The 21,304-nt window shown below is 49.3% G+C and overlaps 1 protein-coding gene across 1 annotated transcript in view; it reads right to left on the reverse strand.

Annotated features, from left to right (window-relative positions):
• TRAPPC9 (trafficking protein particle complex subunit 9) overlaps nucleotides 1-21,304 on the reverse strand; it is a 568,317-nt gene that overhangs the window by 539,022 nt on the left and 7,991 nt on the right. Inside the window, exons 4-6 of the mRNA XM_079106933.1 lie at nucleotides 13,612-13,757; nucleotides 11,085-11,213; nucleotides 5,725-5,751 (exon numbers count right to left, since the gene is read on the reverse strand). Coding sequence (XP_078963059.1) covers nucleotides 5,725-5,751; nucleotides 11,085-11,213; nucleotides 13,612-13,757 — 302 coding nt within the window. The remainder of the gene's footprint in view (nucleotides 1-5,724; nucleotides 5,752-11,084; nucleotides 11,214-13,611; nucleotides 13,758-21,304) is intronic.

Consider the following 21,304-nt stretch of genomic DNA (forward strand, 5'->3'; position numbering starts at 1 on the left):
CTGGCAAAGATATTGAATCAATAATCAAAAAATTTCCCAGAAAGAAAAACCTGGGTACAGACAGTTTCAATGCTGAATTCTACCAAACACTTAAAGACAGATTAATATCAATTCTTCACACAATTCCAAAACATCTAAGAGGAGTTCTAACCAACTCATTCTATGGCACCAACACTGCCCTGATACCAAAACCAGAAAAAAGCACCAAAGCAACAGAAAACTACAGACCAATTATCTCTCACAAATATAGATGTAAAATTCCTCAACAAAATACTAGTAGACCAAATCCAGCAAGATATAAAAGGATAATGCAACACGATCAAGTGAGACTGATTTCAGAAATGTAAGGTTGGCTTAACATCTAAAACTTAATTAAAGCAACACAGATGTGAGCAGAGTACACACATGATCATCCCAGGAGATAGGGAAAAAGCACTGACAAATGCAATACCCTCCATGACAAAACACTCTGCACACAGGAACAGAGCGAGTGTCCTTAGCCTGAGAAAGGCTTCTGTGAACACCCACAGCTCATCACACGTGATGGAGAAAGACCCAGTGTTCCCCCATAAGACCAGGCGTAAGAGAAGGCCTCCAAATGGGAAAGAAGAAGCAGACCACTTCTATCTTCAAGTGACATGGTCTTCCATTGAGAAAACCCTCAAGGATCCACTAAAAAATCACCAGAGCTAACAAATGAGTCCAGTAAGGTTTCAGGATATGAGATCAACATACAAAGACTAACTGTACCCAAATATGCTCACAATGACCCATTTGAAAATGAAAGTAAGACAAAATTCCACTCACAATAACACCAAAAAGATGAAACTTCTTACATATAAACCTGGCTGGGTGCACTGGCACACCTGTCATTAACAGCAGCTCACCCAGTTGAGGCAGGAGGATCTCAAGTTCAAGGCTAGCCTCGGCAACTGAGTTTGACCCTCAGCAATGTAGTGAGACCTCATTTCAAAATACAAAGTAAAATGCACTGCGGATGTGGCTCAGTGGTAAAGTGCCCTGGGTTTGATTTTCAGTACCAAAAACAAAAAATAAATCTAAAAACAAACAAAAAAAAAAAAAAGCATGGGGCTGGGGTTGTAGCTGAGTTGCAGAGCACTTGCCTGGCATGTGTGAGGCACTGGGCTCGATCCTCAGCATCACATATAAATTAATTAATTAATTAAAGGTTCACTGACAATTAAAAAATATTTTAAAAAAAAGCATGACGTGATACTCCAAAAACTCCAAACATTGCTAAAAAAATTAAATTTAGGGTTGAGGATATTGCTCAGTGGTAAGGCATTCAACTAGCATGCACAAGTCCCAAGGGTGACCCCCCAGTGCCTTACAACAAGGATGATGATAAAGATAAATGAGTGGAAAGCCATCCAGTGCCCACGGTTTGGAAGATGAAATACACTTAAGAGGGCAACACTCCCAAACTGACCCACAGATTCAATGTAATCCCTACCAAAATCCCAGCTTGAGTCTTTGTAGAAACTAACTCTCTGATCCTAAAATTCAGATGAACATTCAAGGTACCCAGAATAATCAAAAACATCTCAAAAGAAAAGAAGAAATTTGAAGGGCTTCACCTCCCAAATCTAAAATTTACTATGTCTTATCTAGGGGTTGGGGAGGAGTAACCTTACAATGTACCTACCTTATCCTTATTTTCTAAATTCTCTACAATGAACAAGATCTATACAATAAGGGAGGAAATAATTTTTTTAAACATGCACATCTACTCTCTAAAAAAAAGATTTTAACTATAAAGAGTAAACAAATACCCAGTGGAAAAAAACAAACAAGAGTGCATTTAAGTTTTTTATATGTTAAAAACTTAAAAGCACAAGGACATGAAGTTCCTTGGGAAGCATGTAGGTAACACATTATAACAAATTCATTTTCAAAAATTCTAACTGAATAATGAAAACCAAAGAAATATAGGTAATACCCCATTTGACAGCCAACTTCAAATAAATGGACAAAAAAGGCCTAGAAGCCCTATAACTCTTAACACTAACTCAATATAATGTAGAACACAGGACAAACTCGGTCGAAAACATTGGAGCTGGGAGTGATGTTTAAAATAGAAATCTAAAGTTAGAAGCTTGTTGAAAAGCTAAAAAAGCTAAAAATGCTCAGAAAAACACAGAACATGTATATATGAAGTCTGCCCTCATGTGCCATATAAATGCAAACTTAATTTTTGTGTACTCATGGGTACTAATTACTTTAATCAAAGCAGAATATTTTAATTAAGACAAGCAACCAGTAGTGCACATCTCTCGTCAAATCTAAGTAACGACTCCCCTTTGCTGTGTGACCACACCCTGCCTCACACAGTCCTGCCATGCTGAAAACGCCTTTCGGGGATTGGTGTCGCTCCTCGATCCTACCAGACCGCAGGTGTCTCTGTGTTAGCGAGACCTACTGTTCCCCTCGTGAAACACGCAACACCGCAGGGCCTGCTGTCAAGCCTTGGCTGCCAGGTGTGGGCTCCGGAACACTGCCATCTGAGGAAGCTGCCGGGCCAGGAGCACTGCGTTCACACTGGGCTCTGCCGGTCACACGGCTAGAAAGGGACTCCCAGCTACGGCAAAAACGACCCCCACACCTCAACAACAAAAACCAGACTGCCCGATTTAAGAAATGGATAAGAAACCCAAACGCACTTCTTTCCAAAGGGAGTGCACCAATACCCACCATGAAGCCTGCTCATCAGCTTCAAGGGAAAGGCAAACCAAAGCCACTTCGCACCTACCAGGACGGCCCTGGCTAACAAATGCCAACGAGGACAGAGGGAGAGAAACTCCCGCACTCTCCTGTGGGAATGAAAGTGGTGCAGCAGAAAAAGTGGCCTCGCAGAAAGTTCAACATCGAACGACACACGACCCAGAACACAGGTCCACACGAAAACAGGCACCAGAGTGCTCGTAGCACCCACAGGGAGGAAGGCCGGCGTCGACTGAGGGAAGGGTGAGCGGAAGCAGACCCGTCACAGAGCAGCGCAGCACTCAGCAGGAAGAAGCCGCAGCACTGACACAGCTGTGACAAGGCCCGGCCACGCCTGTTGTCCCACCACTCGGGGCCACGCAGGAGGGTCACAGGTTCAAGGCCAGTGAGCAACTTAGCAAGACCCCACTCAAAATACAAAAACTAACAAGGGCTGGGGTGTAGCTCAGAGGTAGAGCGCCTCTGGGTGCAGCCCCCAGTACACACACACAAGGCAGTCACAAAAGACCACATGTCCTATGCTGTCATTCATGTGAAATGTGCAGATCAGGCAGATCACAGAAGAGAGGAAGAAAGTCAATGACGATGCCTGGGGCTGGGGCTGGGGGCTGGGGGCGGTAACGGGGAGCACCTGTAAGCGGGTGCAAGGGCTGCTTGCTGGGGTGAAGCAAATGTCCTAAAAGTGGCTGTGCTTGTGGTCACACAGTTCTGAGTCCACATAAACCACTCAAGCTATGCTTTCAACGGGACAGCACTGAAATGCAGCTGAGCGCAGTGTTCTCTCAAAACAAACACGCTGCCGGTTTCCACAAGAAGAGGAAACGGCCCTCCCCACGGCAAGGGGAGAGCAAGTGAGAGTCCGTGAGTGGCAGGGCTGTCCCTGGGTGGAGGACACGCTGAATGTGCAGCATTCAGGACTGAGACAGCAATGAGAAGAGATGCGCCCACTTAAAGTGCAGACCAAGGACCCAGAAGGACAGAGGAGACTCATCGCCCTGAAGTGGGCAGCGGAGCACGCACCCCAAACCATCCAACTCTTCTTCGGGCTTTGCAAACAGTCGTGGGGAAACAAATACTATCTCTGTTTAAAACTCAAAATTAAGTAAAAGTTGTGGGGGGGGGGGCAAAGGGAGAAGAGAGGTACTTTGGATTAGACAGAGGGGAGTGAAGGGAGGGGAGCAGGCTGGGGGTAGGAATGATAGTAGAGTGAACCAGACACTATCACCCTATGTACACATGGGATTTATGCAAACTGTGGAACTCTACATGATGTACGACCAGAATGAGTTGTATTCCTTTTATGCACAACATGTCAAAATGCATTCTACTGTCATGTATAACTAATTAGAATTTAAAATTAAAATTAATAAATAAAAGTGGGAAGTTTTGCAATGGCTGCACTTGGGTGGGTTTTCTGCAAGGCTGAACAATTCCATCACCCTGAGGGGACATTAGCTCTTCAGATTCAGAGCTGGACATAGTGGCACACTTCTCTAATCCCAGCAAGGCAGAAGGCTGAGGCAGGAAGATCACTAGTTCAAGGCCAATGTGGCTCAGAATAAAAACTAAAGAGGACTGGGGACAGAGGCAGAGCACAACCTGGGTTCAATTTTAAAAAAAGACCAAGGAGCGGCTCGAGGGCAGGTGCTGTGCGGTGCAGCAGCAGAGGACACGGGCGGCGTGGGGAGGAGCAGGAACGCAGGCCCCCTGGCGGCACGGTAGGCAGTCAGGCCCACTGCTCTCCCGGGGAAGGCCCACCAGCCAGGGCCCACATTCTTTCCTGGCAGCTCTCCCCTCGGGGCAGGACCTGGAGTCCCTGAATAACAAGGCTGCTGATCGCCATCACCCTACTCCCACCACCCCAAACTTGATCTCACCTCTACACAATCTTATTTTGAGAACTTTTCAGAAATTTATAAAATACTCTATCTCAACTGATTTTTTTTAATTGGAAGACAAATCTGACTTTTAGAAGTAGCTCCAAACCACTTATACAGGCAATGCAGTGACACAGGGCAATTCAGCGCCTCCCGTGAGGTCAGCTCCTCCCGTGAGGCACAATGAGCCAGTCCAGGCTCAACAAACGTCTGCCGGTCAAACATCCACATCCAGGTCAGCTGAGCCCCTGGGTGTGGGCACAGTCACTCAGCTGGAGTTGGAGGCCCTGCCTACAGGCCCCTGGCCCATCAGTAACTGAGTGTCCTGAAAGCAAAGTCACTTTGCTGTCCTTCCTCTGCACTTTCCACAAACCCTGTGAAGTCCTGTTGCCATCAGCCTAGAGAAAGGAGGGGACACAAATATTAAAAGTCTCCAAACCTAAGGCAACTGCATTTCAGAATGCAGACACACGGGGGACAAAAGCAGATGCCCCCCACAACCCCGCCAAGGAAGTGACTCTGCCTGGTTGTTCTTCAAAGGAGGCCGGAAAACACCAGTGCTCATCGTGAAATGATTAAGCTCTGTAATAGGATAGATTTTTGCTGTGTTAATCATGGAAGGTATTAAGAGGGGAAAGAAAAAACCACCTGTGTAAAAAAAAAAAAAAAAAAAAAAAAAAAAAAAAAATGCAAAATGTCTTTCCCTGTTAAGAACACATGTGCAAATGCAATAGGGAATTTGAAGTCATTTGAAAGGAACACAGCCACAGAATCGGAGTGAAGTCATTATTATCAATGAATTCAGAATTGACAGGACAAGCATGCGCAGTGCATTCAGAAAATTAAGGCACACTTCTCAAACCATTCACTTAACCATGCTAGGGCAAGAATCTTCTTCAACAGACAACACAAAGCAACAGGGTGCCCCATCAGACAAGGACCAAATAATAATCAGGTTTTTAACAGTTCTGATTTAAAGTTTCTTAAATCAGAATGTTCCCAAGATCACAATCCAGAAATTTTAAAGATTCATTCACACCACCATGAAACAAGCACTTAAAAAAAAAAAAACAAAACAAAAGAACTAAGCACATAGATGATGTACCTGGATCAATGAGAACCTCCTGTGCCCCTGGAAGAGAGAACAGATTAGGGTCTTTTATTTGGAAAACAAAACTACTTTTAAAGATAACTACTAAAACACATTTCATAATTCACAGCGTTGAAAAATCTGGACACTTGAAGGTGATCAGAAGAGCAACTCAGAGTCAGCGTTACTAGTACGGGGCCTTTGTGCTGCAGAGAAAGAAAGAAAAGCCACTCTTACCATCTCCTCAACAGGCAGCTAAGTGCCTCCACATTCTGTGCCCCCACCTTGCAAACTCCTGCTCCAACTCTTTTTAAACGAGTATGAGAGTTTCTCATTTCCAGAAGTAAGCCTAGTGAGAAGGGAATATTGTTTGGGCAAGTGTAGGTCAGCACCCTGGAACAAGAGATGTGGGACACTGTACTGACACCCACTGTCCTGCACTATGAGGCGCACCGGGAATGTGGCTTCGTCAGCAAGAGGTAGCATTTTCATTCTCTGCCTTCACACTCTTTAGTCTCATCCCTCAACTGCTTGGAGCAGAAAGCAGGAGTGCCGCTGTGGGGCCAGGACACACTCCCTACAGACACACGGCCTCAGCCCAGGCCTAGCTGCTACCCAGGACCTCAGCAATGCCCTCCTCAGAGGCCTGCTCACTTCTTAATTGGGTCTTTATTCATAAAACCATTTCCTCCTAGTTCAGTCCCTTAGTAACTGTCTGACACCAGGAAATGAGGGCTCCAACACAGAAACTAGTAGCCAGCGAGCCGAGGTCATCCAGGAGGACCCCGCTGCTGAACGCGGTGCACTCTCTCCTCTTCTCTCCACTGTGCAGACACCAGCAGCCCTGCACAGCTGAGAGGGTTCACTGGACGCACCTGGCTTGGTGCAGCACCTGCGCTCAGACCCACTCAGCTGAACCTGGGAATGAGGCGCTGCCCGTGGTGCCAAAGGAGTCCCACTAGTGAATGCACAACAGGGGGCGAGACCCTGGGGGCTCCGCGTTCTCATCAGCTTTAAGGGGCTGCAGACATGGTCTCTCTCTCGTGAAGCTGCAGCCAGCTGGTTTCTAATATCAGAAGGAAAGTTCAACATCACCACTCTCTCACACAACACCTAAAATGCTGAGATGACAGACAAAATGAGATGTAACTGGAATGCTTCTTTCAGGTCTCCAGAAATAATGGACGTCGTGCTATTCCAAAGCATTAAATAAAGAATCAAATTAAAGCAACCTTGTTTGAATCTTCTTTACAAACAAGAAAATTAGGCCTTTAAAAACACAGGTGCAACAGCTCCACCTACGGCTAAAAAGCCACCCGCGCTGCTGAAAAGGATGCTGCAAAGTAAACTGCCTGCGTACCAAGAAGCAATGAGGGGTTAAGATAGGATGCTCAGAGACCACGACTAAAAGCTTACTTAGCACACAGTGAATTCAGCTTCAGGGAAGGGATGGTATCAGTAATTAATCTGAAAAGTTCCACACCCCTGCATGGAGACAAAACAAAGAGGCTCACAGAAACTAAACTGACCAGGAAGGGATCCTGGGCACCCAGTGCAGCTTCCTGGACCTCCCCAGCTATCTGCCTCTCCAACAGTCAGACGCCAGGCTTCCTCCTAGGCTCTGTATTTTGCTCTATACCAAAACCCAACTGATCCTCAACCCTGCCACCATGAAGCCATCACTGACTTTGGAGCAGTAGACAATGTCAGTGCCTTGCATGGTGCCTCCCAAAGGGCTGCCAATGTGGCACAACCACTGAGAAGCAAAAGTGCTCATGCACTTATTAAAAAGCATGCCTCTCAGGGACACGCCTTTCCCTCCTCCAAACGGGAAAGCTGAAGGTGTCAAGTCAGCACTTCCATCTGGGCCCCTGGGCAACAGCATACAGAAAAAGTCAAGCTTTTCTTCAATCGCAAAAGAGACAAACTCCTTCCCTGAAAACAGCTCAATATCAATTTTTCTGAACTTCATGGCTATGGTCCACTTTTGAATGACAAGTTTCTAGTAATTTAAAGGTGATTTAAATCAGTGGCTGATTATGTGGCAATATGAATTTTGAGTTATGAAAACGTATATTTTATACAGATAATTCTAAATTCTTCAGCCTGCAGTAATTTAGCTATGCCCTATCTTACCAGGATGACACTGATCTCACCCAAACTTCATGACCCATAATACTTCACATCATGTCCACACATTCCACAAGCACGCACGTACCCAACATGCATCGGAAATAAACCCCCACCTGCGTTCTCCACAGATGGTGCCTCTACCCAGTCTGTCACCGTGATGGTCACTCTGCACTGGCCCCTGGGTGCTCTCAGCGGTTCTACTGTCACAGTCACAAGAGGTGAGCAACCTCATCCCTCCCGCAAACGAGGAAACAGAATCAGGCCACAAAACTACATTCAACATCAAGAAAGAATACAGAGGTCTACACTCTCAAAACTCACTAGTTGAGTGACTTGATCTTTTCTTCACACTAAAGACTCCACCAAACCAACTCAGTCTTCATGGCTTTTTTGCTTAACAGCATCACTAGAAAAACAAACAGCGACTGAGCAACAGCTGAATTTCCAAGCCACTTTTTTTTCTGCGCTGGAATCATTTTTAATGTGTTGTTTTTAGTGCTTAAAAAGTTAAGAAAGTAAAAAGACACTGACTTTGAAGTGGTCAGCTGTGAACAAGACGTTTGTAGGGACACAACTTTAGCCTTGGCCGCTCTGGCTCCTGTTTCCAGTGCCTCCTCTTCTGGCAAGGCCACAGAAGCCTCTCACTCGCAGCGTTTCGGCCAGGGCCGCTGAGGCAGCAACTGAGAAGGCCATTGTGTGATGGAGCAGCTGGGTCACAGCCCGACACGGACGCTCCCCTGCTGGTGAGCCACCTGGCCTCAGTCCCTCGCAGAGAAGCACTGGCACCCATCTTCAGGCGCCCGCTGGGCACAGCTGCTGGCCTGGTGCTGAAGGACTCATCTGACCACACCCCTGCCCGTGTGCTGGGAGAGCCACCCTCACATCTGCTGAGCAAAGGCCCTACCAGCAGCCAGGCCAGCACTATTTGACAACTCTGAGGATGATGGCTACGGTCACTGAGTTCAGATGAAACGAAAGTAGAGACGACCATAAAAAAGAAAATGTGAGTCTACCATAAGCATTTTCTTAGGGATTAATTATAGAATATCCTGTTCATTTTTAGGTAAACTGTATCATCTGTTAATCTCAGACTTACAGTTTCACATATGAGTATCCAGAATAAACCATTAGTGGACCCAAACTCTGATACCACAAATGTAAAGTTTAAAAAAATGAATTAAGACAAAAGAAGAATTAAAACAAAACAAGGCAGGAGTTACAGAACTGTTTTAGGCTAAGATAACTCAATTTTAAGAAGGGGGAAAAGTGCCCCTTTCTCAGAGGAAATGTGCCTGGCAACTACACAATCTTGGTCTAAGATGTTGGAAGTTTTCAACAGTACCCTTGAACTCAGATCACTACTTGGCAACAGTAGTGATACTGGTAATAACAGCTGCTAGCATCAGCAAATGCTGGGTCCTAATTTACACGTGCACCTCATTCCACCTTCTCAGCGACCCTGTGGGTAGAACTTATCATCTTCCCTGTTTTACAGATAAGGCGACTAGGGCACAAGGAGACTACACAACTTGTTCCCGTTCACACTGGCAGCAGCCGGCCTCTGTGTCCCTGCTGCTTCACTGCTGAAGAGGGACCTGAGCTATGCACCCCCAAGATGCAGGAAGGGGGTCAGCGTAAATGATCCGCTGGTCTAGCCCTCCTCTCAGGAGGCAGAAGCCAGAATCTCCCAGCAGGATGAAGCAGCTACAGACCCACTGATCCCGACCCTGACACAGACGTGGGGCCACTATCTGCTCATGAGATCCAGCCTGTGGACAGGTCTGGCTGTCACACTGCCTCCAAGGAGGCGGGTCACTTCCAGGCTCCTGGGTAGGTGTCCCCGCTGTCCCGTGGGCATCAATGGAGAGCCCTCTCCAAAAGCAGTCTTCAACAGTACAAGTTCCCAAGACCTTCACGCTACGATGAGAGCTAAATAAAGACATTTTTCTATGCGGACAGAGCAGTTTTTCAGCTTCTTTAAAACTTCTTTGCCTACATTCAGCCAGGGTGAAATGCAACTCTGCCCTGAAAGGCTTCTAGTCTCACCAAGCACATCAGCAGAACAGTCCACACACTGTCGCCTCTTCCAGCCACAATTTAAAGAAAAGAAAAGAAAACCCTGGGAAAGTCACTCCCTAGGGCACAGAAGGGCTTCCTTACAGAGACACGGGGACCCTGCCCTTGTGTTTCTGCATGAAGGTGACGTCAGCAACTGGGAACTGACTGGGGAGAAACAGTAACACTTAGAAGGCTGTCACAGGGACAGCAGTCACAACCACAAGGCCCAATGCCAGAACCTCACGAGGCAGACCAAAGCACAGGAGGCGTGAGAGGAGATGCTCCTCTCTCCAGCCTCTACCCACCCCTCCCAGCCCACTTCACTCTGCTCTTGGCTAGTGAGAGGCACCCGGGGGTCTCCCCATGAAGAACCATCAGTGCCCTCTAGAACTGCCGGACCTCATCTAAAAGCTGCACGGGGCTACCAGGACCCGCACGGCTGTGTGGCAGCACCCAGTGCCCAGAAGCATCTAGGGTCTCTGCTAATGGATGGACACCTCCAGGCCAACCCTCTACACACACTGACCACCATCTTTTCTGTCAGGGGGAAAAAATGCAGGCTGACTCTGGGGGATACCCAAAAATCTCATGAGTCGAAAACTACCTAGCAATTTGGTTTCTGCATTCTTCACCACACCTGGGGCCTCTGCAACATGGTGACTACATCCCATACCATGAAGGCCAGTTTACTTGTTAAGGGCTAAAGTTCAAGTTCACTTGGACTTGTGGGGCTGCTCCTCCAAAGAAGTGTTTTCTCTGGTCATTGATGCCAACAAACATGAGCAAATCAAACTGAACTCCTTAAAGAGAACTTCACTAACCCAAAAATCCAAAAACAGCCCAAGCCCTACATTAGCAGTTAAAACTGACTTCTGGGACCAGCCTCACCCAATAATAGAAATGGGGGAAAGGGTTCAATGCAGATCCTCAAGGCTATTCCACCATGGAATTCCATGCCAGAATTCCAGAAATCAACCCAACACTATGATCAACTGCACTCAGTAAGAAGAATAAGCACTAGAGAAAATCAGAAGGAAGTGCCTCGTGTGCGAGATTTCTGATTCAAAAGGCCTCACACTTTATATAAGCACTGATCAGCCCTAACTCAGAGGAAAAAGTGATAAACTCCTCCTGCTTTCTTTTAAGACTGCAAGTCAGAGACAGGAAGAAAGAGCAGAGTGTACCTGGTCGATGTCTGTTGGCCGCTTCAGCCGGAAGTGAGCTGCCCTGGAGCCTCCGAGCCCCAGTCTTGCCGCCGGTCCCTCCAGGATAGTGGTAGATGACAGAAGCTGAACACAGCCCTTCCAGGGCAGCTGGATGTTAAAGAAAAAAAGTGGGGGATGAACAGTCAAGTCAGTGGCCCAAGAGTAGCTCAGTGTATAGTAGCTAAAAATGATTTAAACGGCTGGATTATTTGAAAATGTCAGTTTTTCCTCAAAACAAAAATGAAATCTGAACATCAATGGTTATGCGACACACAGAAACTGGCCACCCGGCTTTCACAGGCCTCGTCAAGGCTGGCAACGCACAAAGCCCACCAGGCTCCAGGGGCCACAGCGTGGGCGTGCAGGTGAAAGGTGCACCTGTCCACTTCTGCAGCCCCAGGACCAGCACAGCAGGGCCTGGTGGATCCTCGACCTGCAGATACAGGAAGCCTGGCATTCCCTGCACTGAAAACACCCACTCCAACACATGTTCACTCCTCTCGAAACTGCAGCGAACACGTGCAGGCCGGCTCTTCCCAGGAGCCATGCACAGGGCGCCCGTCCTCTGGCCGGCAGGAATTCCCTCCTGGTCTCAAGTCACACTACAGGTTCCAGAGTCGAGCTCCCAAGTTCACCCTGGTCATCTTTATTCATTTATTCAGAGGTGCTTGAACTTCTGGTCCTGAAATTCCTTGACACTCTTAAAAATTACTAAGGACCACAAACACTTTTGTGTGTGTGTGTGTGTGTGTGTGTGTGTGTGTGTGTACATGTGGTGCTAGGGATGGAATCCAGGGCCTTGTGTGTGCAAGGCAAGCACTCGACCAACTGAGTTATATCCCCAGCCCCTTTTCTTTTTTAATGTGATTTATGCCTATAGGGATTTGCCATATTACAAAATAAAATTGAGACAAGATTTAAATATTTAGGTATTAATTCCTTTTTAAATGATAATAAGCGGGGCTGGGGACATAGCTCAGTTGGTAGAGTGCTTGCCTCATAAGTACAAGGCCCTGGGTTCAATCACCAGTACTGTAAAAAATAATAATAATAATAATAATAAGCTAATCACATGTTGTTTAAATGAAAAATATGTGTTCTCCAAAATACAAACAACATACTGGAAAAATAGCATCGTCTTACACTTTTTAATCTCCCTAATGCCTGACTCACTACAAGACAGCGGGGCTCTCCAGCCTGCTTCTGCCTGTAGTCTGTAGCAATGCAGATGCTGCACAGCCTCTGGAAATCGCCGCCTCAGCCATGGAGCAACCAAGGGGAAGTACGCAAGGGCCTGTGTGTGCTTCCTCAGGAGCTGCCCACCCAGTGTGCCCTGCACAAGCAGGCACCACTGGCCCAGGGCCTCACGGCATCGGGGAGACCGAGTCCCCAGCAAGGCACGCACTCCTGAGGCCGTGCCCAGGGAAACCGGGGAACTGTCAGGCTGTCTCTGCCTCTTGCTGGACCCTCTATTCTCTTTAAGAAACCAAATTATGGACTCCTCGAGCCCATTTTAGGTCTGTCATCCAGGAAGGTGTCTATTCAACCACACAGAACTCCTTCCCGTCCTTGTTCTGACTCAGTTTATTCTAAGTGGCCAACGGCCCCCTCACTAACCATCAACCTCAAGGAAAAGGCCTACGGAACTTCCACCTAACAGGCATTTATTTACAGGACACCTGGATGGAGAACCCCAGTCCACACTCCGCTCCCGCCACCAGCAGACGCCATCCCCAAAGGAAAACTCATGGACAAGCACTCCCAGGTCCAACTCCAGCCCTACGGCACTGCTGCTCCTCCGTCTTCTCATTTCTTTAAAATCGAGATTCGATTCACTACAACCAAACTCGTCCACTTCAAGCGTGCAGTTCAGTGTGTTTAGCACACCCACAGCTGTGCTACCTCCACCACCTGCCGCCAGGGCATGTGAGCACCCAGACAGCAGCCGGCCAGCAGCCACCACTCCCCTCCCCAGGCCTCGCAGCGCGGGCCTACCTTCCACGTCTGTTCTGGCCTTAGCACAGTGTTCTCAAGACCCACCCATGTAAGAGATTTTAGTATTTTATTCTTTCCTGGGTTTTTTTTTTTGCAGGGGAGAGGGCAGGGAGGTACTGGGCAGGGAGGTGCTGGGGATTGATCCCAGGGGCACTTAACATCCCCAGCACCAGCACTTTTTATTTTTTATTTTGAGGCAGGGTCTTGCTCAAGTGGCCTAGGTCTCACTAAGTTGCTGAGGCTGGCCTTGAATTTGCAATCCTCTTGCCTCAGCCCCCTGAGTTGTGGAAGTACATGAGTACACCACCCCTGGCTATTTCACCGATTTTTATGGCTGAATAATATTCCACCTTGTGGACATTCCACATCTGTGCACCCACTCATTATCTGATGTATGGAGGTTCTGGTCAGAGTACAGGAGGTGAGGCGTGGGCAATGGCATCCTAAGCAGAGGTCAAGGGCAGTAAGAGTCAAAACAAGGGCCTCTGAGCATTCTGGCCGGCCACCTTACCCCCCAGCCACAGAAAGTCATTCACTGAGCGCAGCAGCTCCACCGACATGTGGTAGTGCACCAGGGCGTCCTGCAGCATCCCAGCCTGGAGGCACAGATCCCCCACGTGTTTCCGCATTCGTCCTTGGCACCGCTTCTTGTAATGTCTGCAAAACAAAGTGCAGAGAGACACGTCACTCACTGCCTGCTGCACCCGGGCACACTACCCACTCCCTCACTGCTAGCCACTGCTCGGGAGGCAGCCTCAGGTTCTGGCACTGGAAGCCAGCGACCATCACTGCCAGTTACATGAGCCAGAGGGCTCCCAACTTCACAAAAGCACTGCCAAGTGACCCTTTAAAGGCAAAGGTGTGCAGGACTCCGACTATGGATTTCACCTGGACAATACTGCAGCAGGACATTTTTCATCTTTTCCAATTGCAGCATTAGCACAAGAAAGTTTGTGTTTCAGCTTTTCAAAAAGTCAATTATGTTCCACTTTAACATTAATCTATTACTATTTTATGAAGAGAGAAATGCTGCCTATTATTAGCCAACCATTTGGCTTTAGCAAACAGGACCTTTACCTTCACAATTTCAGAGCAAGCTTTAATAAAGCCTTCAGGGCAGGGCCCGGGATGCATGCTTCAGCTCTTTAAATATTGGCAAGGACATGCTGTTAAATAATGCAAAGGCTTCAAACTCCATATCAACTCAGAAGCCAAAGCAACCATACCCAAACCTTTATCATATGAAAATAGTCCTAATCTTCTGAATATCAAGTTCCTTAAGGTATGATTTTTTTAAAAGAACAGCATATGATTACACGAATGGTGTGAATCTACATCGTATACAACCACAGAAATGAAAACTTGTACCCCATTTGTGTACAGTCTGTAAAAATAAATAAATAAAATTTAAAGAAGAAGTAGAAGAATAGCTATTACGTGTTCCTTTGGAGGAAGCAATCGCATCCAAAATGAGCCTGCGGGATTCCAGAGGACAGCCGCTCCTACTTGAGTGGGACCCACAGCGTCAGGGTGAAGCCACCCCATCAGACCTACTGCCTGTGTGGGAAGCCGTCCTTATTTAGCAGATTCAGACCAGCTTGAGCCATGGGCTGCAGAGGCCTGCCAGGAAGCATGTGGCGCTGTGTAGGAGTAGTTCCCCGTCTCCTTCCGGAACTTTCCCCCTGAGAGAATGGCTTCCCTCACTCCACCCTCTCCCCACAGTCCCAGCCCCTTACCTGTATGTTATAAATAAAGGAGAGTGGGCAAGCAGTTGTTGTAAGAGGTCAGACCTGTCATGCCCCCTCTCATTTTAAAAGAGTACTGGCTCTTGTGTGTGTATTGAGTAGATAAGTTTTTGGGTAATAGACAGAAAAACCGCCAGCATCCTCCTCCAGCAGTTGAGCCTTTCCTCCTCCGTGCGGGATATGGCAGAGAGGATTCCCACAGTCCTGAACTCAACAGGCGCTGGCTAGCCTGAAGTTTATCTCGTCTATGCCAAATGCTTGACCCAAGACCTGACCTGAAGAGAAAGAGGAGAGGTCGCCCACACTCTGCTCCTTCACTCCGCCCACGCGTGCTCCCTGAGAACCACGGCAGTCCTGCCGTGCCTCCACCCCCACCAGACTGGGCCACCTCAACAGCCTCCCGCTGGTCTCTGATCGCCCAAGCAGGGCCCCTCCTGAGCTTCTGCACGCACGCCAGAGTGGCACAGCCCAGAGCTGCAGTGTCACTCTCCTGCTTCAAGCCTTCAAAGGACCCCCAGTTCTAGGAAAACGGGGCTCACAGAAGCTGCATCCCAGGCTCCTCCCACGGTTCATGGGGTCCACATCGAGGCCCACGGTGCCAAGGGTGTCCAACCAAGGCTCACGCCATCTCCAAGGAGGCCTTCCTCTGCATGTGGGGAAGGTGTCCTTGCCGGGCCCCTGGAGCACTTCATCCTAATGGACTGCTTATGCTGGTAAGCTTCGAGGAGGCACGGAGGTTCTACATGGCCCTCTGCCCTGACACTCGTGACAAATGAAGGTACGGCCTGGGGCCAAGCAGCTCACGCCCTTCCCAACACCCACTTTCCCCAGAAGTGTGAGCAGAGCAAGACCCCTCGCTGCCTCCCTCTGCTGTCCACTCTCCTAAATATGGGCTCCTCCAAAGTCTTCTTCTTTTGGCCCCACGAGCCTCCTCTCACCCTGAGCCCAGGACAGGGGCTGCTGGGAGCTGTTCAGTCCAGCACACTGTCCCCAGTCCAAGTCCCAGTCCCAGTTCCAGGCTCCAGGCTGCAGACCTCTACCCAGGCTGCCCTTTCCCCTGGACAACTCCTAGTCTGTCTTCGGAACCTAACACAGAGCCGCCTCCTCCAGGAAGTCTTCCCTGGTAGCATGCTCCAGCCCTTGGCTGGGCTTCCTTCAGCAAGTTATACGTAGACACGTGAACCTAATAAAAGTGCACATCAGGGCTGGGGTACTTGCCTAGCATGCACGAGGCCCTGGGTTCCATCCCAGCACCACCACCAAAAAAAAAAAGTGCACATCTGCTATAGTGAAATACAGCTTGGAAATTCTTCACAGGTAAGAGGCACAGCGCTGAGTCGTGGCTCAGCAGTGGAGGCTCACCTAGCACATGTGAGGCACTGGGTTCCGTCCTTAGCACCACATAAAACAAAAAAATAAAAGTCTGTGTCCATCTACAACTAAAAATATATACATAAAATAATTATTAAAAATGTGTTTTGAGGGCTCGATTGTAGCTCAGTGGTACAGCACTTGCCTTCCACGTGTGAGGAACTGGGTTCAATTCTGAGCACCGCTGAGAATTTATTTACTTATTAAATAAATAAAAATTCACTGTCAACTAAAAAATATTTTGTAAAAAAACGTGTTTTGAAACATAAGACCTACAAAAAAAAAATCATCTAAATAATCTGAGTTTTTCATACTAAGGTCGTATGATTCAATGAAATCATATAAAGTATTTTTATTATAAAAAAATAAAAGTAATGTTAATACCTTGGGAGGAGTCTACAATCCCATACAAATATAATGCTACCCCAGATTTACATATACTAAAATAACTACCCTCAAGAGTTCTCTACGTCCCAAAATTGGATCAATTCAAGACTAAAAGTAATTGTTATAATCCTCTGAACAGCAGAGTAAAAAAGAGATAACAGAATTAAGACAATTCAGTTTCTAATTAGTTATGATATAGATAAACAACTAAAAGATTGTAAGTCGATTGTAGTAAAATTCAGAATATAGGCTTTCTCACTAAACTCCAAGCTTTTTCAAAATGATATGGATCTTTTCTTCTTTGAAAGTGATGTTAGTTTTTTAAATCCCTCTAGAAGTTTTGAATTCTTATATACATTACATGACCATTCACTATGCTAATGGAAATGGAGAAAAGCCCGCAAGAAATGGGGCTGGGGCTGGGGCTGGGGCTGGGGCTCTGTGGTGGGCGCTTGCCTCGCGTGTGTGAGCACTGAGTTCCATCCTTAGCACTGCATAAAAATAAATAGAATAAAGGCACTGTGTCCACCTACAACTGAAAATATCTTTAAAAAAAGAAACAGTATGTTAAAATTAAAAACAGTGAGCTAAATAAGTTTTTTATATAAAGTTAGAAAAAAAAGAAGGGGGCTGGGGACATAGCTCAGTGTGGTGAGTGTCTGCCTAGCAGTGCACAAGGCCCAGCACCACGGAGAACAAAAATGAAAAAATGTAGCATGAAGCTGCAGTAGAAATAAATTTAACATTAACACAAAATTCAAATATTAAAAATACAATTTAGCTTGTTGCAAATTTTAAAATAGTAGTGAACTTCAGAGCTGTAAGCGACAGAATGTAGCCTCAGAAAAATAAGCATGCTCTCCACAGTTCAAAGGGCCATCCGTCTTCATGTTCTCTGGCCATCCCAGAGGCCCAGCTGGTGACCGCCACGGCCTACGGGAACTGCAGTGGTGGGAGGGCAGCGAGCGGAGTCAGAGGCCGGCCACCCATGGGCGCTGGGCTGCACGCCCCTCGCTGCAGCCCGCACAGTGAAGGGAGGGGCTTCCCGAGGGGTGCCCAGCACGCGGGCCCACCCCACAGCGGGGCTCGGTGGCTCTTCCCTTCCACAGGCGACACAGGCGCGTCCAGCTGGAGTGGCTGGGCTGCTCAGCAGTGGGGCTCTAGCACACAGGGGGCCTGGGTTTCACCCCAGCACAGCCGAAGAACCTGAGGGAAACACAACTAAAGGTACAGGTGGTTCTGTTTTCATGACTTAATCAGATTCTTAAAAATGCTTGATATATTTGTGGGTTTGGTACTATTTATATGGCTTATGAAAAATGAGAGCTTAGTGTCCCGATACAAAAACCAATTTACATGCAAAAAAAAACTGTATGTTCATAACGAAAGAAGCTGCACAACAGTTTGCAATTAAAATCCAAAGGAACTCTGAGGAAGCCGATCTCTTTTGGGGAAGGTGCTCCATAGATTCAAAGTCTTCCCATAATTAACCAGCAGCCACCGCTCATGATTTCTCACTGGGATGTTTTGCAGTGGGGAGCCTCTCATCACAGACATCACGCAAATGCAATCAAGAAAACACCTTGCCAGGTGCCCAGGTGGCACAGTCGAAGCTCCAGACAGCCATACCCATAAGCCCTGAGTAGAAGCTAAGATGCAACGCTTCACACTCGATTGCAGGGGACCTGCTGCATTTACCGGTCCTGCACGCTGCCCGATGAGGAACCAGAGACAGACCAGTAGTGCCGACGGACCGACTGACCGTCTGAACCTCTCCAGGCTGACAGCTCCGCCCGCCCGGGGAGCTGCTGAAGGAGGGAGGGCTGCAGACCTGCTGGAGTGCAAATGCGGGGCGGGGCGGGGCTCGGCAGGAGAGCCCAGGCCCAGGGTGCAGGGCTCTGGGTCCGTGCCCAGCACTGCCCGAAAAAAGGAGAGAATAAGGTGCAGCCGCGTCTGCTCTCACTGCACACGCTCTCACTGCACACGCTCTCACTGCGCACACGCTCTCACTGTGCACACGCTCTCACTGCACACGCTCTCACTGCGCACACGCTCTCACTGTGCACACGCTCTCACTGCACACGCTCTCACTGTGCACACGCTCTCACTGCACACACTCTCACTGCGCACACGCTCTCACTGCGCACACGCTCTCACTGCACACGCTCTCACTGCACACGCTCTCACTGCACACGCTCTCACTGCACACGCTCTCACTGCACACGCTCTCACTGCACACGCTCTCACTGCGCACATGCTCTCACTGCACACGCTCTCACTGTGCACATGCTCTCACTGTGCACACGCTCTCACTGCACACGCTCTCACTGCGCACATGCTCTCACTGCACACGCTCTCACTGTGCACATGCTCTCACTGCACACGCTCTCACTGTGCACATGCTCTCACTGCACACGCTCTCACTGCACACGCTCTCTGCAGCCGTGTCCGCGCAGCAGCGTCGAGGGAAACACGGCTCTCTGGCTGTGAAACACCAGCGCACCCAACCACCCGAGAGGGCTGGGCCTCTCGATGGACGCCAGCTCTGACTTAAGAGAGGTTCTTCTGAGAGATTTCCTGGAAGGTTCCAACTGTCCCGTGACGTGTGACGGGGAAAAGGCCTTAGCAGAGAGCACAAGCCTTTGAAGTCTGGCAGGCCTGAGCTGTATCATTCAGCTGTGTGACACTGGACTGGTTACTGAACTTCTCTGAGACTGCCACTTCTGCAAAATGGGCCTGCCACCACCCACCTCAGAGAGCCCAGGTGACATGAAGGAAGCCTGCAGGGAGGGTGGCCTGGTGCTGCCTGCGTCCTTCTGGCTCCTCCGCCCCGCCTTCTCAGCTGGTACTCTCCTCCAGGAATGCGGTCTGACGTGCTCACGTGTTTGGCTGTGTACCCACGCAGCACGCTGCCTTACACTTGGAAGGCTCAAACCAGAACTGCCTGCCCCACACAGAACATCCACGTTCCAGGGGGCTTGCTTCTTTAAGTCTGTAACAGGAAGACTCTTCCAGAACTGGCCCACAGCCCTCAGCCCTCGTCACCGCTCTCCCTTGACCCCACCTGGTCTGCCACCTGTTGGGCAGACCTGTTGGACCCCCTGCTCAGCCTGGAGCCCTTGACTGTCCCCTCCCCACCACCACCAGCCCCCTCGCATGGGCACTCCGGTGTCTGAGCCAGAATGGCATCTGGCCACACGGGGCCTTGACTTCTTCAGAGCCGCCTGCCACTCGTCCCTAACGACCAAGTCTAGAAAACACACACCACCCCCGTCTGGGCTCTCCTCCAGCCTCCTGGTCTAACCCCAGGCCTCCCCGCTGCCTCAGTCTGCAGTCTCCCCAGATCGTCCACATCTGTGCGTCTAAGTGCAGGCCAGAGAGCAATGACTCTCCCTAGCCCGAGTCCCAGACTCAAATCCAACTCTTCTGCGATGTCAGCCCCGAGCTCAGACCGCCACTTGAGACAGGCACCTGCCAGTCTTCCCCTCACCATCAATGGCCCACTCCACACCCAGAGTTGAAATCCTGTCTCTAAAGTACCCTTCAGCTTGGTTCCCAGGACCTAGCACAACACCCAGCAAGCACCCACCAAATGTGTGCTGAGCCAGCACTGGAGGGTCCTCACTAATGAGGGGGTCTCTCCTACCTGTTCCACTTAGGACGGACACTTGTCCCTGACACAGGAGGCCCAGGACAGGGATTCACGAGTCCAGACAGTTCCCGGGTGATGGCCTTAACGACCTGCCTGCCAGAGGTGGGCAGGCGAGGCGGGCAGAACCCCGCTTTCAGCAAGGCAGGACGGCCCGCAGTCCGGAGGACCTGCCCTGCACTTCCCATGCTCTTTGGTGCCCCGCCTGAATGTAAGAGTCTTTCTGGAAGTCCAGCCTGTCTCAGTCATTGGAGCCACAGCGTTAAAGTACACACCAGGGGGCAGCAACAATGTGCAGAAGTGACACTTTACCCACAGTGTGCTGGGACCCTGTCCTCGGGGCTGACCATGGCTACGGGAGGTGCCAGGTCAAATGAGTGACGTGCCGGCAGTGGTGGACATGGGCCTACCTGTCTGGGGATGGGGGAAGGCTGTTGCGAGGACTGTGATGGCAGTGGGGACCCCCACTCACCCCCCCACCCCCAGTCCGAACGTGGAGGCAGAGAGGAGCTGGTGGGTCCCATGAGGTCAGCTGTGGGAGAGGGCTGTCCTTCCCACACTCAGCAAGCTCGCCCTTCAGCCCTCCCAAGGGGGCGAGGGGCTGGGTCAGTCTGGGTCACCTCTGCCCCTGCTGGGGGAGGTGCCCAGGCGAAGGCGGAGGGGACGCAGGCTGGAAGTGAATGCGGAGGTGGGGGCAGACGGCCGTCCCAACAGCACCAGCGCCCGCCCACCTGGCACACACTCCAGAGCCGGCTGCCATCAAGCACGTCCCATCGCCAGCCATGGCCCCAGCGCAAGCCTGAGCGCCCGCTCCCAAGCCCAGGCTCAAGCCAGGCACTGCACCCCACGGCTCCCCAGCTAAACTGCCCTGAGATCAAGTGGCACCTCACTTTCTCAAAGGAAACAAAAAAGTTAATAAAGCCTCATCTGTCACCAAACATGGAAGACCAAACAAGTTCTCCCCAGCAAGTACTTCAACAAGTATCAAACACCAATGGGCCACATGCCAACAAAGCTGCAATTAAAACAATTAAAATCAAGGGCTATCCAGC

Source organism: Sciurus vulgaris (genome assembly GCF_902686455.1).
Source record: "Sciurus vulgaris genome assembly, chromosome: 1".
Taxonomy (NCBI): domain Eukaryota; kingdom Metazoa; phylum Chordata; class Mammalia; order Rodentia; family Sciuridae; genus Sciurus; species Sciurus vulgaris.